Source organism: Phalaenopsis equestris, unplaced genomic scaffold (assembly GCF_001263595.1).
Source record: "Phalaenopsis equestris unplaced genomic scaffold, ASM126359v1 Scaffold000408, whole genome shotgun sequence".
In the NCBI taxonomy this organism is placed as follows: Eukaryota; Viridiplantae; Streptophyta; class Magnoliopsida; order Asparagales; family Orchidaceae; genus Phalaenopsis; species Phalaenopsis equestris.
Window position 1 is genome coordinate 199,162 of NW_018164849.1, and position 26,293 is coordinate 225,454.

Here is a 26,293-nt window from a genome sequence, read left to right on the forward strand (position 1 = left end):
CGACGGCGACGGCGATCTTACCGATATCACGGCGGGGACGGCGAAGGCGAAGGCGAAGGCGACGGCGACGTTATTTAAAAGTTCACTTTTTTTTCTTTTCATCTGATACCGCCATGAAGGAATTATAATTTCCAAGTCAGTGTTGTGGATATTTAATTTCAATATAACTAATAAATATTAAATTTAAATAAGAATAATAAAAAATTAGCAATAATTGTCTACTCAATTTTATTGATATATTGGAAGAAAAGTTTATGTGGTATGCTTTGTTGTGAATATGGAAATCGGTCTACTATATAAATTGACATTTTCTCATGTTTTTAGATTTGATACTCGAAATTAATCGCTTCTAATTTCTTCTATAATTTGCTGTAGAAGAGAAAAAAAAAATAATGGATTTTATTAATTATTTGATTAACTCTTTAATGGGTCTATTTGCACCCTTTGTTATCTCTCTTCGGTAGTGGTACTTTTTCAGGTTCTTCTCCATAATTTGCTGTAGAAGAGAAAAAAAAAATAATGGACTTTATTAATTATTTGATTAACTCTTTAATGGGTATATAAACATGTTGCACCCTTTGTTATCTCTCTTCGGCAGTGGTACTTTTTCAGGTTCTTCTCTTGGTGTGATTCGGTTTAAAGCTCTCGGGTAGAGAGAGAGAGAGGAGAGAAGGAGAGGAGAGAGAAAAATGTAGAGAGAAAAAGTGAATTCTTGTAATCGTCAAGGCGATCGACATACGTAATTCCTCGAGCTAATAAAATCTTCTGCAGCTTCTTGGGTGTAGACAATTTGTCGAACCACTTAAATTTGTGTGTTTTCAACTTTCCGTTGTGTTTTCTGATTTTATGAATTTTATCAAACTTGTTTTTCGCTTTATTGTCGTCGTTTTGGCAATATACATGAACTCTCACGCCACATGTCCCCTTAGACCCAAGTGAGAGATGCGAGAACAACGAAGAACAAATTGATACTTCAGAATGACCAAAACTAACATTTTCAGTCATTTTGTCCTCAATTAAACCAGTCGGTGAAAACTAATTTCAATTCTATTCCTTTATCGTCCTATTCAGTTTCTTGAAATTAAACAGACCCTGAACAAAGATATATATAGAAGATAATGATTTCATTAATTTAAAAATGGAGAAACACAATGGATAGAAAAGGAACAAAAGAAACTAGATGGAAACCCTAAATCAAACAAACAACCATCTTCTATTTCTCCGCTTGGTTTGGAGAACAAGATCAATCAAACTAGAAGCAACCTCATCAGTCAGATCAACAAAAATCAAGCTTTCAATGTCTGAAACCACAACATGAACTTCACTTCCACTTCTGTCCCATGCATTCGATGGCTGGAGCAAATCCTTAGTGAATTCTGCATTCATCTGTTGAGAACTTGTATCAATGGAAGCCTGAAGATCTTTTACCTCAAAGCAAAGTTCTTTAAATTGCTGTAAACTTAACTTATTGTGTTGAAGTAAATGATCATGCTGACAACCAGAGTTGAAAGCTTCCATTTTTCTCGTTAGAATCTCATTCACCACATCACTAACCAGCTGTTTGTGAAGTTTCTGCGTATTGCTCTTTTCTATTGGCTCGACCAGCTTTATTTGGTTGAGAATGGCAGCCATGTGCGAGTCTTTTGCTAGAAGACTAGATGATAAGAGCACTTCAGCCACATATTTGTATTCTGGATCAATATTGTTTCCAGTAGCAGTTCCAGGAAATATGAATTTATGAGCTTCATCGTCTACGTTTTCTTGTTTCTGAGAATCCTTTTCGAAGCTTGTGGTTGAAGGAAGATTCTGAGGAAGATGAATTGGATTCAAGTTGTGGTCTGCAGGTAGATTCTCATCCTCTCCTGAAATGAATGATTGTTTGTTACTACAAAGGCATGGTAAAAAAAGGCTATTTGATAACTAACAAAATATGTAAATATTTTGTAATTTTTCTTTGGTTTTCAGTTTTAGAACTGAGGGAAGTTCTACGGAAGAAAGAAGAAAATTTGGTTATGAATTTCTCACCATTTGATATGCTGGAGATTGATGAAGGGGAAAGAAGCAGGCCATCCTGGTATGGCAATGCACCAAGCACAGAGTTTGGGCTTGATAATTGAGGATCTATCTTCTCAAGCTCTTCCACAGAAACAACTTTTTTTGGTAATATTTGATGTTGCTGAAGAAAAATAAAAGACATAGGGTTGATTTAAGAAAATAGCAATGTGAAATAGAAGATTCTAAGAAGAATCTAAGAGATTATATAACTCATCTTCAAACCAAAATTCAAAAACAGCAGCATTTCAATATTTTAATGCTGATGTTACAATTGTCACAATTTTCATGCATCAATTAAAGACAATATGAGCTAAACAAAAAGCTTCAATTAACTGAATTCTGAATATTTCAAATAACCGAAAGGAAATTGAAATAAAAAAAAAAATAGAATTCAAAAGACATAGCACAATTTACCTTGTATTCTGAGACTGAAGCTACAGTGGTGGCTCTCTTTCCCTTTATTTCGTGAAATGTATGTGATTTCACTTCATTAAGTTGTGCCTTGCTTGATTTCTGTTTGATTCTACTACTTGGAGACACTGACTCTGATTGTTGCCGATTATCAGATGGTTTTTGGTTCTTTTCCAATTCATAAGATGTAATCAGAGCACAGTATTTCCTCTCATGGCATGAATTTGCTCTCTTCTGCAACCTTGGACTTCTGAAGTTATCTTCTTCTCTTTTAATGGTTTCTTTGGCCAAGGAATTCAAGCTCTTAGCAGTCTTTCTTTTTGGAGTTTGTTCTTCATCTGTAATCAAAGAATCCTTCTTTTTTGTACTCAGATCACATGTTTTAATCTTTCTAAGACCTGATGGCCCTTCAAATTTAGCACATGGGGAGGAAGAAATACCAGCTGACTTGCTTTCAGGTTTCATACCGAAAAATGGAGACTTTAAAGCTCGTTCTGAAATAATTGCTCTTTCTGACTTATTGGTTGGCCTCAAGCTTTTCGCTGAATTCTTTCTTTCTAATACAGCACGTCTGAGATCTCTTGTTTCCTTGCTGTTATGTTGGAACTCAAGCTTCTGCAACTTGTTCTCTATCGCATTATAAACTGATTCAATTTTCTGCTTCATATTGCCTTCAAATGCCATATTCTGCTGAGTCTCTTCAACAACTAATCTTGAATTGGAATTGGATTTCATATGGGGGTTGATACTAATGCGAGACTTGGGGGACTTGCCATGTTTGTTTTCCTCTTTCCATTGGCTCCTGACTGGTTCATGAACTTTAACAGAACTTTCTCTTGCAGAATCAATTGGCTCCAATCCCATAAGCTTTGCAACAATACTGGTGTTATTTTCATTGCTTCTAAGGTTTTGATTAGGATTTGAGGCTTCAGATATTCTAGAATTGGTTTTCATCTTTAATTCCATCATAAATGAGTTGACTTTGGAATTGAAGTCACGCCTCAGCGAATCTTCCATGCTGTCCAAAGAGAATCTCTTCTGTTCTTTCTGTGTAGCTGCTCTTTTGATACACGTGGATATCCTTCCATCAGATGAAAACCGTGGTGAGCTGCCTACTCCATTGAAATTATTAGGGAATTCTCTAAGTTTGATCAAAATCTCAAGTGATTCTTCAAGCTCTTTCATTTTTGACAGATCAGTAGGTCTTGGAGAGTCCACTGGTTTCAGGACTTTGTTTCTTTTGTTCTCCACCTTCGTCTTTTCTTTGATTGACACATTTTTTAGATCTTTGCGTGCAGATTCTTTGATGCTCTCTCTGAAGCCAGGGGATTGATTGATATCTGTGCTCCTTGGCTTTGCTGAATTCTTTGGTGATTTTACAGAAGAAAATGAGTGCTCGGAGGATTTTGGTTCTTGTTTTGGTAATCTGTGCTTGCGTGAAGAACATGATGTGGATGAAGAAGAAACAGAGGTTCTTGTTGATAATTCCATGGAAGACCTCGAGTTTTCTTGATAACTCCTGCTTGGATTCTGCTCCTGAGAAATGCAATTCCATCATGATGAATCTCTTAAAAATACAGACACTTAAAACATAAACCAAAAATAAACCAAAAAAACAAAAATTTTCCTTTTTTTTTTTACTTCGCATCAAACCATACCAATTTGCAGAATTCTGGGTAGTCAGCTCCCTCCTCACAGAGGCTTATTATTGCATCAGCTGTAAATTTGCAATGATCATTCAAATCATACCAAGTGAACATAATATCTTATAAATTACACTTCAAGATAAATAAAATATAAATCTGTAAAGAAATATAAATAATTGAAGCCTCGTAGATGACAACAGTTGTCTTCATATACAGATTATCTGGTATATAATTAAAAAAACAAGACTGCTTTTTTATTTGATTTACTTAATCTAAAAGATAGCCAAAATTAAGAAAAAAAATTACAGAAAGCCAATCAGTACCTGAAGGACTCTTCCTGAGGTATTGCCCATTCAATTTTTCTGAGCTGAGTAGAAACTGGCGATCAAATAATTGAAAGATGCCAGTCAGACAACCAGCTGATTTCTTTGACGATTTATCTTCATTCCTCAACCAATAGGAAAACTTCGTTGACATTTTTTTTTCTCAAATTAAATATTCCCACCTTAAAAGACAAAACTAGTGCCAAAGCGATGATGCAATCTTCAGGATTAAATTTAAAAAGTTGTTTTTGAAATAACCATTTAGCGTTACAGATTAACAAAACTCAACAAAAACCTTTAAAAAAGTAAAAGTTTTGTATCTTTCTGATCAGCTAGAATCTCTTCTTCTTCTTCTTCTTTACTTCCAGTGGTAATTTTTTTCCTCCCTTAATTATACTTTGATCACTGAACTTCTATCCATAAAACAACAAATTAAGTCGGAGAAAAGAAAGCCTGAAGCTTTACTACAGAAGATCCAGTTTTGAAGGAATGAAGAAGAACAACAAAGGCGAAGAAGGCTAAGAATCTCAGCTCGTATGCAGAACTTGAAAGTAGAAGAAGAATTATATGAATATGATGAGCACAAAGGAATGAGAAGTGCTAAGGTTTTATTAATGGCAGAAAGTGGAGCAGTGCGCTGATGAGTGTGGAACCTACAGAGCATGGTCATGTTGGATTCGAATTCAAATGTGGGTCTGACTTGTCTTCATTAAGCATATGATGGCTGTCAGGAGAGATAGAATTTCAGTCCTTAAAAAATAAATTGGTGTGCTCCAATACTAGCACAATTGTTTAAAAAAAAACTATTCTCATTTTTTAAAGAGAAACCAAGTCCTGAAGAACTGTCTGAAATGTTTTGTAATTAAATAACATGAAGGAAGCCTTGCATACATACCGCTATGTAAATTAAATCCTAGTTGCTGAGCTAAACTTTAATTTTTACATAAATGCATCTTAGATTACCATCACAAAGTTATATTTCACATTTTAAAACTTAAAAATAGTGATATATTTTTATATGATATGAAAGTTTTTGCATGGTATAAATATAAAAAGTAAAGTTTTTGTGTCAAATAGGTAAATACATAGGAATTGGTTGGTATGTACATATATGTAAATGCCTCTAAAATAAATCTATGTCAAAATTTTGTTTTTCTTTTTCTCTAGCTCCATTATCCACTTTAAGAACCAAACTTGAAGATAAAACTAGTCTGTCATTTACTCATGAATCATTATAATCGCAGCAGTATGGCTTTATTTCTGAAGGCTCTTTATACTACCTAATTTGTTTTCATAATTTGATTGTCCATGTTTTATTATGAAATTTGGAAGTAAAATGTGTAGAGCTGGAAACAGTCCATGTTCTCTGAGAAGTTGATTAGGCTGTCCTGAAGCAGATGATAATGAGATGAGTCTATTCTGCACAGAAAATTGAGTGGAATGAAACAGGCAAATAGATAAATGAGAAGGGAACAGAAAAGTTTAGGCCATGCAAGTAAATAACATAAGGTGTATTATCTTTGTCTATTTGTTTTGTTTAGGTAGCAAAGACATGTGAGATGTTCGATGCAGTATTGCATGCCATGGCAGCTTGTCTGCTGCTTTTACATAACAAGGTCCCATAATGAGGGAGATGGGAGAGAGATATCTTGATTATTATTATTATTTTTTTCTTTTTCTTTTTTTTTGGAAGATTTACATAAGTACCACACAATTCTTGTTTATTTACATTTCTATGGCATAAACTTCCATTTTTACATGTATATATGCCATCTTATCTATGTGATATGAAATTTTAGGGTGGTAAAAATGTAATAATAAAGTTTAGGTGTTGGATATGTAAATATATAAGAATTGGGTGGGTGATATGCATGTAAATGCCTTGTTTTTTTTTTCCCCTTAATCGAGGCATTATAAGAAAAAAATAAATTTATCTATCCTAGTTTTAATCCATGTAATCTATTAAAGTTATGATCGAGGCATTATAAGAAAAAAATAAATTTATCTATGCTAGTTTTAATCCATGTAATCTATTAAAGTTATGTAATACATTTATTTGGGCTAGGGGTATATTTACACACATACCACTCAATTTTTATGTATTTACATATCTACCTTCTAAATTTTACTTTTTATATTCATGCCACCTAAATATTTCAAGTAAGGTGGCATATATGCAATAATTGAAGTATGGGTGTGTTATGTAAATCTTCCTTTTCCTTAAGAATCCTAAGTAGAAAATTCAGTGATATGACTTCGAAGCTGTGCCCTTGTCAAGAAAAATGAAAACTCATACCACGGCAGCAATCAGTTCGCTATAAATAAAAAATAAAATAATAAATTTATATGATCAGAAAGTAATATTTAAATCAATTTGAATTTTAAATTTAAATCTAAATTATTTTAAATTCAAATCATAATTAAATCTAATTTCAATTAAAATTAAAAAAATAAATTAATCAAATAAATTCCAAAGAAGATGCCACGGAACAAAAGGATAAGCAATTTTATTTATTTATTTATTTATTATTTGTCAATAAGACAAATTCACCCCATAAGCCTATATAATAATTTGATGAAAATAGTCAACAAACTGCATCGTTTTTTCAATATAAAGGTGCGGTCTTATCTCACATTTTACCAAATATATAATTGAGAATGGAGTCAATACGCTATTAGAAAACGTGAAATGTGTTGGGAGCATCTCCACCTGGCCAAAGGAATCCCTGATCATTTTTGTAGGAAATTATTTACAATAATCGTTGATTGTCTAATTTGATGATATGTTCGAGGGGCATTTGCATAAATATCACCTAATTTTTATTTTTATGTATTTATATATCTATTGAATTTTGATATGCACGTGAAATGCATTCTAAGAGTTATAATATAAGACAGAAGAGAGAGACGTGGGAGAGAGAGAATTATACAACAATGAATAATAATCGGTCATTTCTCATAAAATGATCCTCATACTTATAGAAAAGGGGTACAATATCTGGGCGTTACACGATATTTAAGGTAGTTCACTTATGTGAATTTATGGATTGGCTACCTCCTGGTTGGGTTGTTTAGCTTAGTAGACTTTGGTTCAGTGAGACTTGCTCGGTCAGCTATGTCTAGTTAGCGGAACTGGTCGGTTGATCTCACCTAGCTTCAGGTCGGTATGACCGCTTTAGTGCCCGTTTGGGGCAGCTTATTGGGGTGCGGTGACGGTATGCGAATGCCGCCTATATGTTTGTAAAACACATTCGCTCAGAATTAATTTCACCGTGTCGAATGCACTTAAGGGTTTTCGTTAATAGTGCGTGAAGCGGGATTGGGGGCCGCGTCCTACATTGGATTCTCGCATTAGGGTGAAGATTTCCTCCCGTGCCATTCTCTGCTATGCCTCGCCCTCGCCGCCGTCTCGAGCTCCTTCGTCGTTTACCTTCTTCCGTGCGGCCCCTTTCATCCTGAGCCAAAGTCAAGGTCGTTCGTCCTCGACATCTTGCATCGCGAGCTGAATTCATGCGAGGTCCTTTGTTCGTGTTCATCAACAAGGAGGGAACCACAAATCTTCAGCTGACGCTAGATGAATTCACCGATTTCTTTCTTCTCGCATCATTGCCTTTTCTCGCATCATTGCCTTTCTTCTCGCATCGAACGCTTTTCTTCTTCGCATCGTTGCTTTTTCTCACATCACTGAACGCTAGGTAAATTCACTGAACCAATATTTTCTACCTTTTTTGTAAGGCATTTTTCTGATTCTTCATAAGGAAATGAGAATTATGGGTTGTTTGGTTGTAGGATTTAGCTTAAATACGTCCAAACAACAAAAAGGACATCTTTAATTCCTACAAGTTCTTAGGTTCTTAAATCTAGTTTTTTCTCTATTTTGGCTTCAGTCTAGGATTTGGATAATCCATCATCAAAGGCAACTTTCTTGTAGTCACTCAGAGATCCACTCAACTATCTTTCTCAAATAATTCTCAAGCAAAGGAGATACAACACCCTCGACAGCCCATTTGTTTAAGGGCAACCATGGCTTCCATGAGCAAAGCTGAAGTGAACTTGTTGATTGATTTATTTTTTGCAAGCTATGACAAACAGGGGTAGAATAATCATTTATCCAATAACAACTGCCAATAAGTCGTTCTGAATAAACTCCCCCAAACAACAAGCCAATTATCTTAATAATCTACATATTATTAGATTATTAGAATAATTCAATATGATGAGCACAAAGGAATGAGAAGTGCTAAGGTTTTATTAATGGCAGAAAGTGGAGCAGTGCGCTGATGAGTGTGGAACCTACAGAGCATGGTCATGTTGGATTCGAATTCAAATGTGGGTCTGACTTGTCTTCATTAAGCATATGATGGCTGTCAGGAGAGATAGAATTTCAGTCCTTAAAAAATAAATTGGTGTGCTCCAATACTAGCACAATTGTTTAAAAAAAAACTATTCTCATTTTTTAAAGAGAAACCAAGTCCTGAAGAACTGTCTGAAATGTTTTGTAATTAAATAACATGAAGGAAGCCTTGCATACATACCGCTATGTAAATTAAATCCTAGTTGCTGAGCTAAACTTTAATTTTTACATAAATGCATCTTAGATTACCATCACAAAGTTATATTTCACATTTTAAAACTTAAAAATAGTGATATATTTTTATATGATATGAAAGTTTTTGCATGGTATAAATATAAAAAGTAAAGTTTTTGTGTCAAATAGGTAAATACATAGGAATTGGTTGGTATGTACATATATGTAAATGCCTCTAAAATAAATCTATGTCAAAATTTTGTTTTTCTTTTTCTCTAGCTCCATTATCCACTTTAAGAACCAAACTTGAAGATAAAACTAGTCTGTCATTTACTCATGAATCATTATAATCGCAGCAGTATGGCTTTATTTCTGAAGGCTCTTTATACTACCTAATTTGTTTTCATAATTTGATTGTCCATGTTTTATTATGAAGTTTGGAAGTAAAATGTGTAGAGCTGGAAACAGTCCATGTTCTCTGAGAAGTTGATTAGGCTGTCCTGAAGCAGATGATAATGAGATGAGTCTATTCTGCACAGAAAATTGAGTGGAATGAAACAGGCAAATAGATAAATGAGAAGGGAACAGAAAAGTTTAGGCCATGCAAGTAAATAACATGAGGTGTATTATCTTTGTCTATTTGTTTTGTTTAGGTAGCAAAGACATGTGAGATGTTCGATGCAGTATTGCATGCCATGGCAGCTTGTCTGCTGCTTTTACATAACAAGGTCCCATAATGAGGGAGATGGGAGAGAGATATCTTGATTATTATTATTATTTTTTTCTTTTTCTTTTTTTTTGGAAGATTTACATAAGTACCACACAATTCTTGTTTATTTACATTTCTATGGCATAAACTTCCATTTTTACATGTATATATGCCATCTTATCTATGTGATATGAAATTTTAGGGTGGTAAAAATGTAATAATAAAGTTTAGGTGTTGGATATGTAAATATATAAGAATTGGGTGGGTGATATGCATGTAAATGCCTTGTTTTTTTTTTCCCCTTAATCGAGGCATTATAAGAAAAAAATAAATTTATCTATCCTAGTTTTAATCCATGTAATCTATTAAAGTTATGTAATACATTTATTTGGGCTAGGGGTATATTTACACACATACCACTCAATTTTTATGTATTTACATATCTACCTTCTAAATTTTACTTTTTATATTCATGCCACCTAAATATTTCAAGTAAGGTGGCATATATGCAATAATTGAAGTATGGGTGTGTTATGTAAATCTTCCTTTTCCTTGAATCCTAAGTAGAAAATTCAGTGATATGACTTCGAAGCTGTGCCCTTGTCAAGAAAAATGAAAACTCATACCACGGCAGCAATCAGTTCGCTATAAATAAAAAATAAAATAATAAATTTATATGATCAGAAAGTAATATTTAAATCAATTTGAATTTCTAAATTATTTTAAATTCAAATCATAATTAAATCTAATTTCAATTAAAATTAAAAAAATAAATTAATCAAATAAATTCCAAAGAAGATGCCACGGAACAAAAGGATAAGCAATTTTATTTATTTATTTATTTATTATTTGTCAATAAGACAAATTCACCCCATAAGCCTATATAATAATTTGATGAAAATAGTCAACAAACTGCATCGTTTTTTCAATATAAAGGTGCGGTCTTATCTCACATTTTACCAAATATATAATTGAGAATGGAGTCAATACGCTATTAGAAAACGTGAAATGTGTTGGGAGCATCTCCACCTGGCCAAAGGAATCCCTGATCATTTTTGTAGGAAATTATTTACAATAATCGTTGATTGTCTAATTTGATGATATGTTCGAGGGGCATTTGCATAAATATCACCTAATTTTTATTTTTATGTATTTATATATCTATTGAATTTTGATCTGCACGTGAAATGCATCCCAAGAGTTATAATATAAGACAGAAGAGAGAGACAGGGAGAGAGAGAGAATTATACAAAAATGAATAATAATCGGTCATTTCTCATAAAATGATCCTCATACTTATAGAAAAGGGGTATAATATCTGGGCTTTACAAGATATTTAAGATAGTTCACTTATGTGAATTTATGGATTGGCTACCTCCTGGTTGGGTTGTTTAGCTTAGTAGACTTTGGTTCAGTGAGACTTGCTCGGCCAGCTATGTTGAGTTAGCAGAACTGGTCGGTTGATCTCACCTAGCTTCGGGTCGGTATGACCGCTTTAGTGCCCGTTTGGGGCAGCTTATTGGGGTGCGGTGACGGTATGTGAATGTCGCCTTCATGTTTGTAAAACACATTCGCTCAGAATTAATTTCACCGTGTCGAATGCACTTAAGGGTTTTCGTTAATAGTGCGTGAAGCGGGATTGGGGGCCGCGTCCTGCATTGGATTCTCGCATTAGGGTGAAAATTTCCTCCCGTGCCATTCTCTGCTGTGCCTCGCCCTCGACGTCGTCTCGAGCTCCTTCGTCGTTTACCTTCTTCCGTGCGGCCCCTTTCATCCTGAGCCAAAGTCAAGGTCGTTCGTCCTCGACATCTTGCATCGCGAGCTGAATTCATGCGAGGTCCTTTGTTCGCGTTCATCAACAAGGAGGGAACCACAAATCTTCAGCTGACGCTAGATGAATTCACCGATTTCTTTCTTCTCGCATCGTTACCTTTTCTCGCATCGTTGCCTTTTCTCGCATCATTGCCTTTCTTCTCACATCGAACGCTTTTCTTCTTCGCATTGTTGCTTTTTCTCACATCACCTAAATTCACTGAACCAATATTTTCTACCTTTTTTGTAAGGCATTTTTCTGATTCTTCATAAGGAAATGAGAATTATGGGTTGTTTGGTTGTAGGATTTAGCTTAAATACGTCCAAACAACAAAAATGACATCTTTAATTCCTGCAGGTTCTTAGGTTCTTAAATCTAGTTTTTTCTATGTTTTGGCTTCAGTCTAGGATTTGGATAATCCATCATCAAAGGCAACTTTCTTGTAGTCACTCAGAGATCCACTCAACTATCTTTCTCAAATAATTCTCAAGCAGAGGAGATACAACACCCTCGACAGCCCATTTGTTTAAGGGCAACCATGGCTTCCATGAGCAAAGCTGAAGTGAACTTGTTGATTGATTTATTTTTTGCAAGCTATGACAAACAGGGGTAGAATAATCATTTATCCAATAACAACTGCCAATAAGTCGTTCTGAATAAACTCCCCCAAACAACAAGTCAATTATTTTAATAATCTACATATTATCATATTATTAGAATAATCCGCTTATCAGCGGATTATAAATAATCTACAGCTGCCCTAAACAGACCCTTAGTCGACATAATGTTATCGATCGGTTGAGCTATTCTGACTATCTACCCATGATCCTTGGATACTTCTGTCGACAAAATAAGGCTAGACTATCAGACAAAAGGTGAATCACCGTAACTCGATAGATAGCTCATTCATTAACGAGAGGAGCCCTTCCAGATGTTCGTAAGTTATGTTATTGTTGATTCTTGTCCCTTATGAGGAATCACGGGGGCATATATGAGAATATAGGTAATACTAAATCCTTTCCTTAAGTCCTTGGTTAAGGTGATCTATATCCGGTCGACCTCTAGCCTTACTCCTTGGTTTAGGTGATCTATACCCGACCGACCTCTAGCCTCGCTTCAGGGTGTCGCGTGTCTAGTCAAATAAGTAGGTCATTTGATCTGACGTCATTGGGTCCTCCTTAGTTGTATTTTTCTGTTTTTTTGATCGTTGGGTCTCCTTAGATTCATGTTGGTGTATTCCCGATGTACAATATAAAAAATCTAAAATTTTAACGAGTCGAACACGAGTAATATATCACTTTAAGTGTTCGACTTGTTGAAAAATGTCGTTGTTCGTCTTCGACTCGTTTATTTCTCATTATTTTAACATGTCAAACATAAGTTGTTTGCGAACAACGAGCCGTTTTGATAGCCCGTCACCCAAACATAGGATGTTATATATATATATAACAATTCGAGCCAAAATGAGTCGAAATGCGAATGAACAAAGCTGTGTTTTTGTTCGGCTCATTTATACATTGAGCGCAAAAAAAAATATTTATGCTCAGCTCATTTACTCAGTGAATGAATCGAATATAAACTACTTAAAAAAAACAAATAAGAGCTGTTCACGAACAACATGCCATTCTGACTATTAAGTCAATTTTATGAACATTCAGAAGAGATGCCGAAACGTAAAGTTATCACATCAACTGATTTCAAGGGTTTGCATCGTGGCTTTGTTAATTTACTCGCGAACAAAATCAACAAAAACAAGGATGCAAGAGCCTTAAATCTCGAGTTAAATTTGGCTACAAGGAAGATTTATGAAGGACTAGATTTAGCGAATAAGTTATAAAATTGTTGGATTCAAGAACGCCAAAAATACTTTTAAAGGGCTCATTAAATCCCATCTTAATCTTGCTACCAAACAACCCCTGGTAGTGTGTTCAATCAAAATAGCTACATGAAGCCAAGGAAAATATAATCTGAAAAGGAAAATGACAAATTTTAAAAATAGTATTTTTTTTTTAAATTGAATATTACAAATTGATAAAATAAAAGAAAAATTTCAAGAACTACAAATCACATTGCCACGGGACGATAAATGACAAAATTGTTCAAATTACATCTTTGGAATTTGATTTTTTTTTTTTAAATAAAGCTTAGGTGTTAGAATGCATGGGATTTTAAAATGAATTTTAGAGGGTAATATTTGTATACTAAAAAATGTTCTACACGGATCACGAGATAATCATGTAGCTCATTACGACCGATTAAGCTCTCTCTCTCGAGTCTTGACCACCTCACTTCAGTCTATCAGTCAAGCTATCTCCCTTGAACAACTCATTTCAGTCGGTCCTATTCGACGAGTCGTAATATTTGTATACTAAAAAATGTTCTACACGGATCTCGAGATAATCATGTAGCTCGTTACGACCGATTAAGCTCTCTCTCTCGACCACCTCACTTTAGTCTATCAGTCAAGCTCTCTCCCTTGACCAACTCATTTCAGTCGGTCCTATTCGACGAGTCAGATAGACACACTAAAGCAACTGTTGTCTTCAGGAATTTAGATATAAGTCACTTAATTTCTCATGTATTGAATGTCATCAGGACAAAAAAAAAAAAGAAACGCAGACATTAAAGACTGCATTGATCTCGAGACGATCCAACAATTGAAATAAAAAAGATTAAAATATCATTTGCTTATCTATTCAAAGCAAAGTCAAATATATAGTTTTTGTACATTTTTTCCTTCCTACCTTCTATAAATATGATGACTTCATGATGTAAACATGGGGACTTTTTCTGGGGCACCCTTCATTTGTAACATCTAATTTTATGAAATAAAATAGGTCACCGAACTCGGGAACACCCCAATTTACTCCTGGCCGGAGGAAGTCCTCTTCTCTCTCTCTCTCTCTCTCTCTCTCACACACACACACACACACACACACACACATTTCTCTCCCGCTCTTGATCACATTTTCTCAGTCCAACGTTTCATTCTTTAGGCACGATCCGCTAGGCAGATTTGGATCTAACATCATAAAATGAGTGGTGAGTGTGGAACGTGTTGTAAACAAGAAGACGAGCCATCACCAAGAGGAAAATCTTCAGAGAAAAAACTCCTAGAAAAGAACACATAAGGAGAACTTGCACAAAAGCGGATCTACTTCCTTTACTCCTCATCAGCGGTGAACTCTTAAATACTTCATCTCTTTCTTCCTCTTTCCCCATAGATCTATTGGAAATAGAGGCAACCCAAACTTCCAATCCCCATCGCCCCTCAAGCATCCATCTCACGTCACCACATAGCAGTCATAAAACTCTTCTCTCCGCAAACTTACCAAGCCTCCTCAAACTCCCCACGCCTTTTCTTCCCATACAGCTAGTACTTTCACTTCATATTGCCTCTCAAGCTATGGCATTCTCTTCACTTCCACCTCCAACCGAGACCTTCAATCCCTCTACCCAAGCACTCTCTCTCAGATTTTTTCACTCACTCTACTCCACCATTCTTCTCTAAAAGTAAACTTCATTTCTACATCTCATTTCTGCAGCAAGTGGGGTTCTTACACCCTTCGACCGAATTTCTCCTACCGCACTTCATCCAGCCGACTGGATTACATGCCACCGACCATATTACATTCCAACGACTGAAATTCATTCTGAAGAGCAATCAAATAGTGGAGATTTAAATACTTACGACCCAATCCTCACACGTCTATATGTATATTCATTATGCCGACACCTACTGAAGCATCTTTTCGATTTTGAATTTGTAGCGTCGCATGACAAGTTAAATATGAAAATGCCCCCGTCAGTTGATATGATTATTGACTTTATATATATTAAGAACTTATTTCTTTCGTATAATTTCAGAGCTGGCTCAGGGTCGAAGTCAATTATTATCAAAACCATTCCGAATAAGTTTAGGCAACAAGTGAAGATGAAGCATCTAACTCGTATGTGGATTTATTTCGGTCTTTAATGATGTTAAATAGACATAAGGATGGTGTTGAGAAGTTTAGGGCAAAGAAAACGTAAGAATCGACGCAAATCCAGAAAGAAACACAGAGATTTAACGAGGTTCGACAAAGATGCCTACGTCCTAGGGAGCAGAGTGGCGGCTTTTCCTTCAATTCAGAAAAAAAGTATAAGAATCCATTCAGTTTTGTGTTTTCCAGTCATGAAACTGACTCTAATATGTTTTTCAAGAGTACAAAACTTACAAAAATCGAGCTTGCAGATTTTAACACTATGCAACAGATTTCTTTTATGCGATTCCGTCATCCCACATTCACTAAGATGACCAAGACGTTTGTGTCATAGTTTTGTATTATTGTCATCTTACTACACAGAATGAACTCCACCTACAACTGTACTCCCTAACATTTTGTAGATATTCCCTACAGTTAACTTCCTTTCATCATAGTCATTGCACACTTAACAATTCTGATGGTTTCCCTATCCTCATCTGCTTTATGAATAAAATCATTTCTGTATAAAGTGCCCAAAGAAATCAAATTATTCTTCAAATCTAGAATATGTCTCACATCACATAATGTTCTAACAGTGTCATCGTACATTTTATTCCCGACATCACCAATACCAACAATATTACATTATATATCATCATTTAAATACACAGAACCATAATTAGACGACCTATACGATTGTTATCAAGACCATTCCAGATAAGTTTAGGGAGCAGGTGAAGACGAAACACCTAACTCGTATGTGGATTTATTTCGATCTTTAATGATGTTAAAGATGCACAAGGATGGGATAGTGCTCTTGAGGATCTTGAGCACAAAATTCATTCATGGAGGAGGAGCTCTCATCTTATGTAGGAAAAATCAGAATTGGCCGTTTTGATTTCTATCCAAGGAGATTTATTAACATTTGCTTGAGAGAATAATTAGTTTTTCTTTTTCCCTTTTTAACCTAAGAAATGTCATTTATTACATACGTTCTTAGGAAATAAACATAATAAAGAATAATCACTTAATATAAAAATCTAATTGCAGGCACGCCTTATTTTTTAACTATAAAATTGGAAGTCAAGATGAGAATCAATAAGGCGTCAAAGTCCAATTCCTGAGAGATTGATTAGTTAATATATTAATTACACTAATAATCAGTAAAATAACAAAATATATGAGAAAATTAATTGATTAAAAACAATAAATCAAAATTATTGATATTTATGTAATTTAACTAATTTTTTTTTTTGTTTATTATGATCAATATATCAAGATTGTGAGAATCAGATCAAACACCAAATAAGAAGGAAATGTTCTGGATTCACTGATTAGATTGGGTTTAAACCGAATAGTATAATAAATTATAAATTTCTTTGAATATGACATAAATGTTATATTTTTTAAAAAATAATTATTAAAATATAAAATAAATACATCAATATTTAAATAATAAACATTACAATAATTCTCATAAAATTATATAAATCAAAACGATGAATAGCTAAAAAATAAAAGAAAAGCAATTAAATTTTAATTAAAAAAATCAAAACAGGATAAAATCACCAGGATAATAAAAAAAATAAAAAGATTTACAAGTTCTTACTCTTTCTTAGATTTGGTTTTACTAATAATTAATAAGATCTTTAATAAAAAATAAAATATTTATCAATATATTATAATTTTTAAATATAAATTTTTTTTATATATAATTGATTTGATCTATTTTATCTGAATTTAATAAAAATTAATATTAAAATCAAATAAAATATCTCCCACCAACTCAGCCGGCGTGCCATGTTCTAGCGTTCCACGAGAACTCATAAAATAGAAAGAAAAAAATGTTCAGGGCTTTACTTAAAATGTGGACATTTCCATAAAATACCGCCCGATTCTCATGTATTTATGTATTTAACATATTGAATGTGTGTTGAATTCTCGCGCAACGCTAAGACTATAATTCATTACTCTATGACATTTGCTTCAGTGATCTTGACAAGCGACCCTGCTTCTACCCATTTGGTGAAGTAGTCGACAACTAAAATGATGAATTTTTGTTGTCTAATAGCTATTGGAAATGGTCTCATAATATCTACCCTCCATTAGGCGAAAGACCAAGAACTCAAAAATGATGTGAGTTCTACCGGCGGCGCATGCATAAGATTGGAGTGTAGTTAACAACTCTTGCATTTTTGTACAAACTCTAACGCGTCTTACTTAATTGTGGGCCAGTAGAAACCTTGCCTGATTATTTTAAGAGCAAGTGCCCTGCCACTAAGATGCTCCCCACATATTCTGGAATGAACTTCTCATAGAGCGTAATCAGCTTCAGATGGAGGAAGACACTTGAGATATGGGCCTACAAATGTCTTTTTATACAGTTCATCCCGTATAAGGATGAAGTTGGCAACCATGCGTCGGATGCGAATTGATGTAGTAGCATCATCTGACAGTGTTCCATCTCGGAGGAAGGAGACGATGAGATCCATCCAAGATGGCTCCTCTGGGTCATCTATAGACAATATCACCCATGAGTCATGGATGCTAGTAAAATGTATCTTCTCAATACACATTTCACCCATGAGTCATGGATGCTAGTAAAATGTATCTCCTCAATACACATTCTTTTGCAGAGATCTCCAGTTGTTGAAGTTGCGAGCTTGGAGAGAGCATCAACTTGGGTGTTATGCTCCCGAAGTATGTGAATGAGCTGACATGTTTCAATTTGGGCGAGTAGTGTTTTCACCAGACTGAGATATTGCACCAGCTGAGAGTTATGAACGTCAAATTCTCCCTCTACTTAGGATGCGATGAGTTGAGAATCAGTGTAGATAATCATGTTTCGTACTTCACAGTAGATAAGTTTTAATCCGACGAAAGTGCCTCATATTCGACAACATTATTGGTGGCTGAAAATTTCAAGCAAAGTCCATACTCCAAAATGTCTTTCTTTGGGGAGATAAGTAGTACTGTAGTATTCATGCACCAGCACCTGAGTTTTCGGATGCCCCACCTACGTATAGTGTCCACTGAGGTGACTGTGGAAGAGAAGAGGGTGGTTCATCAAAGGTAGTCACTGTACATTCTACCATAAAGTCGGCCAATACCTGTGATTTGATGTTTGGTTTTGGTAAATAGTGGATGTCAAATTCTCCCAATTCTACTGACCATTTAACTAATCTTCTTAATGCTTCTGGCTTTTGTAGGATAGCCTTCAAAGGGAGTTGTGTGTAGACACCAATAGTGTGAGCCTAAAAGTACGGACGAAGTCTCCTTGCTGAGAATACCAGAGCCAGCACAATCTTGTCCGCCATCGGATAACGACTTTCTGTATCAGAGAGAATATTGATAATGTAGAAAACTTGTTTCTCAACTGAGTTTTCCACTCTGACGAGCACGGAGCTTATTGCATGAGGTGAAATAGCCAAATAGATATATAACATCTCTCCATGGACGGGCTTTGAGAGGAGGGGCGGTGAAGCCAAATACGACTTGAGTTGCTCAAAAGCAATTTGACAGTCATCTGTCCATTAAAAATCAATGTTCTGAGCACCTCTAAGTATTTTGAAGAATGACAAATACTTATCCCCAGAACGAGCTTAGAAACGGGATAGAGTGGCTATACGACCATTCAAGCATTGAACCTCCTTGATGTTCTTTGGGGGCACCATATCTCTTAATGCCTTGATTTTTTTTGGGTTTGCTTCAATTCCACGATGGGTAACCATGAATCCCAAAAACTTCTCTGATGTGACTCTGAAAGCACATTTAGTTGGGTTAAGTCGTAAATCGTATTTACGAAGGAGTTGGAAACACTCCTTCAAACGAGAAATGTGTTGGGATGCTTCCAAGCTTTTTATTAACATGTCATCAACATAAACCTCCATTGTACGATCAAAAAGGTTTTTGAAGACATTGTTCATGAGTCGTTGATAAGTTACACCAGCATTTTTTAACCCGAATGTCATAACCTGATAATAGTATAAACCTTTATCTGTTTGAAAAGAGGTGGTCACCTCGTCCATTGGGTTCATCTTTATTTGATTGTAACCTGAGTATGCATCCATAAAACTTAGCATCTGATGTCCAGAAGTGACATCAACGAGTTGATCTATGCACAGGAGGGGAAAACTATCATTCGCGCAAGCTTTGTTGAGACATGTATAGTCGATACACATTCTCCATGAACCATTAGTTTTTTTCATCATGACGATATTAGCTAGCCATGCAGGATCATGTACTTCTCGTATGAACTTTGCTTCAAGAAGCTTGTTGACTTCTTGTTCAATAGCTTGTAAGCGATCTAGGGCAAAATTGCGCTAATTCTGGATGACTGATTTAAAAATCAGGTCTATTTTTAAAGAGTGCATGATTAAGGTCTATTTTTAAAGAGTGCATGTAAAGAGTGCATGATTATTTCTGGGTCAATTCCAGACATGTCGGCCGGAGTCCATGCAAAAATGTCTTGGTTCCTTTTGAGAAGGTCTACATACTCCGACCTTTACTCATCGGAGAATAGGGAACCAAGCTGCACTGTTCTCGAGGGATGTTCGTCAGAGAGTGGGATTTGAACCAAGTCATCCACGAGAGAAACTCATTGAGATAGATCTTCATCTCAAAGATTGAAGTTCTTAATGCTAGTTGTCATTGATGGGTGCGGCTGAGCTTGTCTGAGGTAGCATGATTGTGTTGTCTGTTGATCACCTCACATAATGCCGATCCCTACTGGGGTTGAAAACTTGATCATAAAGTGTGTTATAGAAGTCACGACGCGAAAGATTGACTGTAGTGATCTCTCGAAAATGATATTATATGTCGTTTTTGATTTGACACAATGAACTAAACTGAGTGAGTTATCTATCGAGGAAAATCTCCCAAGGTAACAGGGAGATTTATTGTCCCTTCGACCCTCACTGGTGGATTATCAAAACCATATAATGGTTCGGATACAGGTTGAAGTCTTTCTTTCCCTAGTCTATCCCAAACTGAGGAAAGTTGAATAGAACAAGACATCGATTGAACTGTCATTGTTGATCAGGATCCTCTTTACGTTATAGCAGAGCTAGCCAATTCTTGCGCTAATGACGAGAGGATCTTGGTGGGGGACTCGAACGCCTTCCAAGTCAGAATCATCAAAAGTGATAGGCTTTAGGCACAATTTCTTCTGCATTGGTTCACTAGGTACAGTGGTAAGTACTTGATCATTCAGCAATGGGTCTCCAGCAATTGTTTAAATTTTTCCTACGACTGGGTGACCCCCATGTTGCTTCCTTGGTGTATGTTGCCCCCAAGTAGGAGCATTATCAGTACCAACTGATTTGTTTTGTACAAATCAACTAAGATATCCCTGTTTAATTAATCTTTCAATCTCTTCCTTGAGCTGCTTACACACTTCAGTGGAGTGGCCACGACTTCGATGAAAATGACAGTATTGTTTTTAATTCCCTGAGTTAGGTTTTAGGGGGTGAGACCATTTAATGACTTGCTCATCCTGAGTTAGGTTTTAGGGGGTGAGACCATTTAATGGCTTGCTCATTTTTGATGCCATTAAGACATTAGCACGTGATGTGTTGAACACTGCATACTCCTTCTTAGTTCGATACTCACTTGGCTGGCCTGCAGGTTGAAGAAGGAGGTCGCAATTTCTCTGTTATTCAGACTTTCTCTGTTGCGAAGATTGATTATTATCGCCAGTGTTATTCTTGTGCTTTCCTCCAAATTTCTCGAACTGCTCTTTATGTGCGTTGATGGCCTCATCCGTAGTGATTTGGGCCTTAACACGGTGGACAAGGTCGGCATATGAACGAACTGTCTCCTGCATCAGTGATGAGTAAAAAAGGTCCTGGACGGAGCCCCCCAAGGAAGACCCCCCTTAGTAACTCTGGATCCACCCCTGGAATCTGACGGGCTTCAGCAGAAAGCTTGCGGAAGTAGTCCTTGAGCGACTCTCCTTCATTTTGATGAATTCCCGATAAATCAGATGAATCCTTTATGATCCTTCAAATTGTGATGAACTACTCCGCGAACAATTTGACAAGTTTGTTAAAGGTGTTTACAGTATATAGTGCCCCCCGGTAGAGAGTAGAACCAGGTTCGAGCTTGTCCTTTAAGAGTAGTTTAAGAGTAGCCTAAAACACTTGACACAGAAGCATCAGAGGCACGCTGAACGAGACATGTTGAATGTGCATGATAGTTTAATAATGATCTATATGCTCGTAGTGGTCGGTTATCCCTTCAAATGTATCGATGTTCGGAAGCTTAAAGCCTGTTGGGATGAGGTGTTGGAGGACCACATCCGCTAAGGGAGAAAATTCATGAATGTTACGGTGAGCGTAGAAGAGATCCTTTTTCTCTAAGAGGAACTCTTCCCGGACGAGGCGTCATAGTTAGTTACGAATGACATTATCTGGAATGGCAGGAAGATGTGGTGATGTCGGGTGAGCTGGTGTGCTGCACGAGATGGATGAGTGGAAATTGCGGTATCTAGGAGTTCAGCATCACGACTTAACAGGGGATGTGTTGCTTCTTGAGGAGTCTGGCTAGTACGAGTTCTTCCGAGCGGTATGTTTCTCGTACGTCATGGAGTTAATGTTAAATGAATTTCATCCAATGGTGTAGGCATCGACTATTGAGCCCCGCGTAGGAGCTGTAGGATCTCTAGTTAAAAATCCTCCATTCTACGCATTCGATCTTCTATTGAAGGACCTGAAACACCTTCGTTGGAGGGATAACGTCTTTTAGGGCAGGAAGATGAAGAAGCATGCCACCCTTCGCTTCATGACTGCTCCCTGGAACGATGGGTGTTGGAGCGGGATACTCTATTGTTACGAACATTGTGTCTGGTGGCCATATAGTAAACCCTGTAAGTACTTTAGTTATTGGATTGAAACTTTCCCACGGACTGCGCCAAATTGATGCGTGCTAGAAAATTCACAGCGGTTGAGTAATAGATTATCGTCTTAGCTTTGCGCGATGACTCAACACACACTCAAATGAAAATGAATCAACCTGTGATGACACCAAAAGTTTTTATATGGAAGACCCGTAAATGGAAAAAACCACGGGGTCTGACCCAGTTATAAAAATCCACTATAGATTGACGATTACAGAGGTCCCTTGTCCCACAGACGGGAAAATATTACTAGATTTTCCAAGGTACAACATTGCATAACGACGTTTAGTTGACGGTGATTGACGGAGGTCGGCGGTGATAGACGGTAGTCAACAACAATCTATGACGGTCGGTGGTGGTCGACGGAGGTCAGCGGAGGTCGACGATGGTCGATGGAGGTTAACGGAAGTTGACCGTGGTCGACGACAGTGAGCCGTGGTCGATGGAGGTCGACAGTGGTTGATGGCGGACGACGGTCGGCTGTGGTCGAGGTCGCTTGGCGATGGTCGCTGACGGTCGCTGGTGGTCGACGACAGCCGACGGTGGTCGTTGACAGTCGTTGGTGGTCGACGATGACAAAGATGATGTTGGACTTGAACTCCTTCTCAAAGCCTCAAGTTCTCTCTCAAGCCTCCTCCCCTCATGTGAGGGATGAGACTATTCATAGTATTCTGATCAGACGATCTAGAGAGCTTCCATTTATCAGATGACGTTTGATGGATACTTGAGTGCCTTAACAATGCCAGAATTAGACAATTTTAGGATTTTTCTTGTCGAGACGCTCGATTCGAATATAAACTCGCTAGATTCGACATTCATTTGACCTTTCAAATGTCTTCAGAAATCCTCCAAGAGTGGTTTAATGATTTGATCTGAGCTTGATCTAACTCGGATTAGACTAATTTTTATATCATTAGGTCCGACTTGAACTCCTTCTCAAAGCCTCAAGTTCTCTCAAAGCCTCCTCCCCCCATGTGAGGGATGAGACTATTCATAGCGTTCTGATCAGACGATCTAGAGAGCTTCCCTTTATCAGATGACGTTTGATGGATACTTGAGTGCCTTAACAATGCCAGAATTAGACAATTTTAGGATTTTTCTTGTCGAGACGCTCGATTCGAATATAAACTCGCTAGATTCGACATTCATTTGACCTTTCAAATGTCTTCAGAAATCCTCCAAGAGTGGTTTAATGATTTGATCTGAGCTTGATCTAACTCGGATTAGACTAGTTTTTATATCATTAGGTCCGTTTTATTGAGCCGGTCAGTTTGACTATAAGTTTGTTGAAATCAGAGCTATGGATGACTCTTAATCGAAGTTTGAATGTTTCTTGTTCAAAAGTTGTACTCGAGATCTGCATCATGTCTCGAGATTCATGCCAGATGATGAAAAATTTGGTGCAAGATCACATCTAAATTTCATTTTTTATATCTCCATCTATAAAAATTTTCATATCAAATAAAAGGTATTTCCATTTTAATTCAAAAAAAACCAAAACATCTTTTCATAAAATTGATATTTTTGTAAAAATCTAAGTTTAAAAAATTGGGTATATATATAATTATATATGTGTAAATCTTCCTGAATAATAATTAAATACTCCGTCATCCCGTCCAAACAGCTACCGGTTTCACAGAGCCAGAGCTACCTCCAAACGCAACCAAACGAAAAAAAAAACTCAAAAAATTTGGAAATCGGCAGCTGAATGACCATTTCCATCAAACATACCGTCAAAAAGATGGTTTTTTATGGCTCTGGATTAAACCCTAGACGGAAATTGAAATTCCGCCTCCTTTGCTTTCCTCCCCCTCCGACGACGAAATGGGAGGAATGTCGTCATGTTTCGCTAAGAAGAATCCCGCCATGGAATCGGAGACCAGCAAGGGGTGGGTGAATTTGCAGAGCGGGATGAAGGTGGATGAATCGCTGATTCAGGAGGCGGCTGTATTGCTGCTTCAGCAGCGGGAGAACAACAGTATAGAGGCTTCGCAGGTGTTCGATCGGTCTTTTTCGGCGAAATCACCATTGATGGGTAAGAAGAAACAGCAGGGGCTGCCGAGGAATGCCAGTTCTAGGGCTAGGTCGATCACCGACCCCGATATTCCGCTGCAGGATCTTTTGAATCGGGTGAGTGTTTGAAGTTTAATTGATGTTTGATTGTTGTTTGTTAGCCGTTGGGAAAGCAATCATTAGTTGAGTTATTTCAAATTAAAAAAAAACGGATTTTTATTTTTTATTTTTGCAGAAGAACTGTTATTAACACATGGAGCGCCTATTGGCACTGTCATATATTATTTAATACCTTACAAAAGCACTATAATTAACCATTTAAGTCTTTGAAATCTGTAGAATCATAAACAGTTATTAAACACGAGAACCTAATCAATTATAGTCTCCTTGGATGGGGTAAAACTCTATTACAATCATATAAGTTTTGTAAATTTGTTTGGCTTCTTATGTTAAATTTTTATTGGAGGATTTACATACCTACCACTCATTTTCTTATGTGTTTTATAACCCCTAAACTTCAATATTTACATACATGCCTTCTAATCTATACATGAAAAGCTGTATTTCTTTATTTTTTAAATTAAAATTGTGATATTTTTGATGTCATAAAGATTTGGGTGATGTAAAAGTAAAAAGTAAAGCTTAGGAGTTGTATATGTAAAGACATAGGATTTGGCTGATATGTTTGTAAATGCCCCATTTTTATTTCGTCACTAATCTTAATGGTATCAACTTCATAACTGTTCACTTACTAACATATTAATTAGGTTTTCAGGTGGGGGTCAAACAGCGGTGATCTTTGCCCCACACACACACCACACCCCACACACATAAAACAAAATTTTGAGAAACTTCAAAACTCATCCTTTAATTCATTTATTGTGTATTTCAAAATTGGTCAATTTTTGCAAATTATTGCTGCTCATTATTGCCACTGCCAACAGTCATCACTGCCGGCGGCCGCAACCACCGCCATGGCCATGACCACTGCAACTGTACATTCAATTTATTTTAATTCAAACCAAATACAAGAATTAATATTCTGCATTTATTTTACACTCAATCAAATAAGTATAAAATATTTCCCTTACACTACATTTATTTAAACCATATTCCTTTTACTCAACCTTTAGCTTTTCGTTTGTCTGCATTGGATTGTTTTAGATTCGTTTGTTACGAAGGAAATTTTTTTGGTTTAGCTTTGTAGAAATATATAATTCATCAGTGTTGAAGCAATGCTGTTTGAAGTTTAGCTCGAGCTCTGAATCAAAGTTTTTTGTCATAATAAAATAATTTTGTTTTTTCAATTGTTGGCATATTTGATATCTTTCATACATTTTTTTTGTGACATGTTTAGGTTAAGATTATTTTGTTCTTCCAGCAATTCTTCTTGATTCCTCCAAGTTTAGAACTTCTATGTTCTTCCTCTGAGTCTAGGTCTTCTTTGTTGAAATCCAGATTAGTTATTTGTGTGTGTGTGAGAGCTTTGGATGGGTACACAGAGTGATAAACATATAGCTTATGTGTTGAGTTGGGTTCATAGAATGAGAAGCATATGACCTATCTCGACTCTTTCTATCATGAACAACAACTCTTAAGTTTGATCCAAAAGCTCCCAAAATAATTATGTATTGTGTTTAATACGTTGAAGGTCTCACATAATGATGAGTTGCTGACAAATAATGCATACATTTGTTTTTTCATTTTCTAGCATCTTCTCTCCTTAGAGTTTTCTTTCTCCTCTTCACTCCTTAAACTACAGCTCTTTGAATAATTACTTTAAAATTCAACTTTAACCACACAATTTGAGGGATTATTAAGTGAGTTGAGATGAGCAGAATTTCATGGGTAAAATAATTATGTCAAAGCTTAATTTTGAAAATTTTTGTTTAGTTGAGTAAATAAGGTAGCAAAAATATTTTATTATCTCAAAAA

At 36.1% G+C, this 26,293-nt stretch overlaps 2 protein-coding genes across 3 annotated transcripts in view; one reads left to right on the top strand and one right to left on the bottom strand.

The window, feature by feature from the left end:
• Positions 1–1,107: 1,107 nt before the first annotated feature.
• On the bottom strand, positions 1,108–5,311 carry LOC110026966 (protein LONGIFOLIA 1-like). 2 transcript variants are annotated; one of them, XM_020728210.1, is made up of 5 exons: positions 4,436–5,311; positions 4,125–4,183; positions 2,470–3,996; positions 2,026–2,176; positions 1,108–1,862 (listed from the first exon to the last, which is right to left on the bottom strand). In XM_020728210.1, the coding sequence occupies exons 1-5, from the start codon at positions 4,587–4,589 to the stop codon at positions 1,195–1,197; spliced, it is 2,559 nt and encodes an 852-aa protein (XP_020583869.1). In that variant the 5' UTR covers positions 4,590–5,311; the 3' UTR covers positions 1,108–1,194. The 2 variants fall into 2 exon arrangements, with proteins under 2 accessions (XP_020583869.1, XP_020583868.1); XM_020728209.1 differs by having other exon boundaries at positions 2,470–4,002.
• Positions 5,312–23,962: 18,651 nt separating this feature from the next.
• Positions 23,963–26,293, top strand: part of LOC110026959 (putative methylesterase 11, chloroplastic) — an 18,584-nt gene continuing 16,253 nt past the window's right edge. Inside the window, exon 1 of the mRNA XM_020728198.1 lies at positions 23,963–24,475. Within this exon, the coding sequence (XP_020583857.1) occupies positions 24,170–24,475 (306 nt within the window). The 5' untranslated portion in view covers positions 23,963–24,169. The remainder of the gene's footprint in view (positions 24,476–26,293) is intronic.

What these genes read in the sequence shown, in the direction of transcription:
- LOC110026966 (XM_020728209.1), bottom strand. Translation starts at nt 4,589, where the DNA reads ATGTCAACGAAGTTTTCCTATTGGTTGAGGAATGAAGATAAATCGTCA. An exon ending in ACCCAGAATTCTGCAAATTG is followed by an intron (nt 4,003 to 4,124) that starts GTATGGTTTGAT and finishes TGCATTTCTCAG; the next exon opens with GAGCAGAATCCAAGCAGGAG. An exon ending in AATCTCCAGCATATCAAATG is followed by an intron (nt 1,863 to 2,025) that starts GTGAGAAATTCA and finishes CATTCATTTCAG; the next exon opens with GAGAGGATGAGAATCTACCT.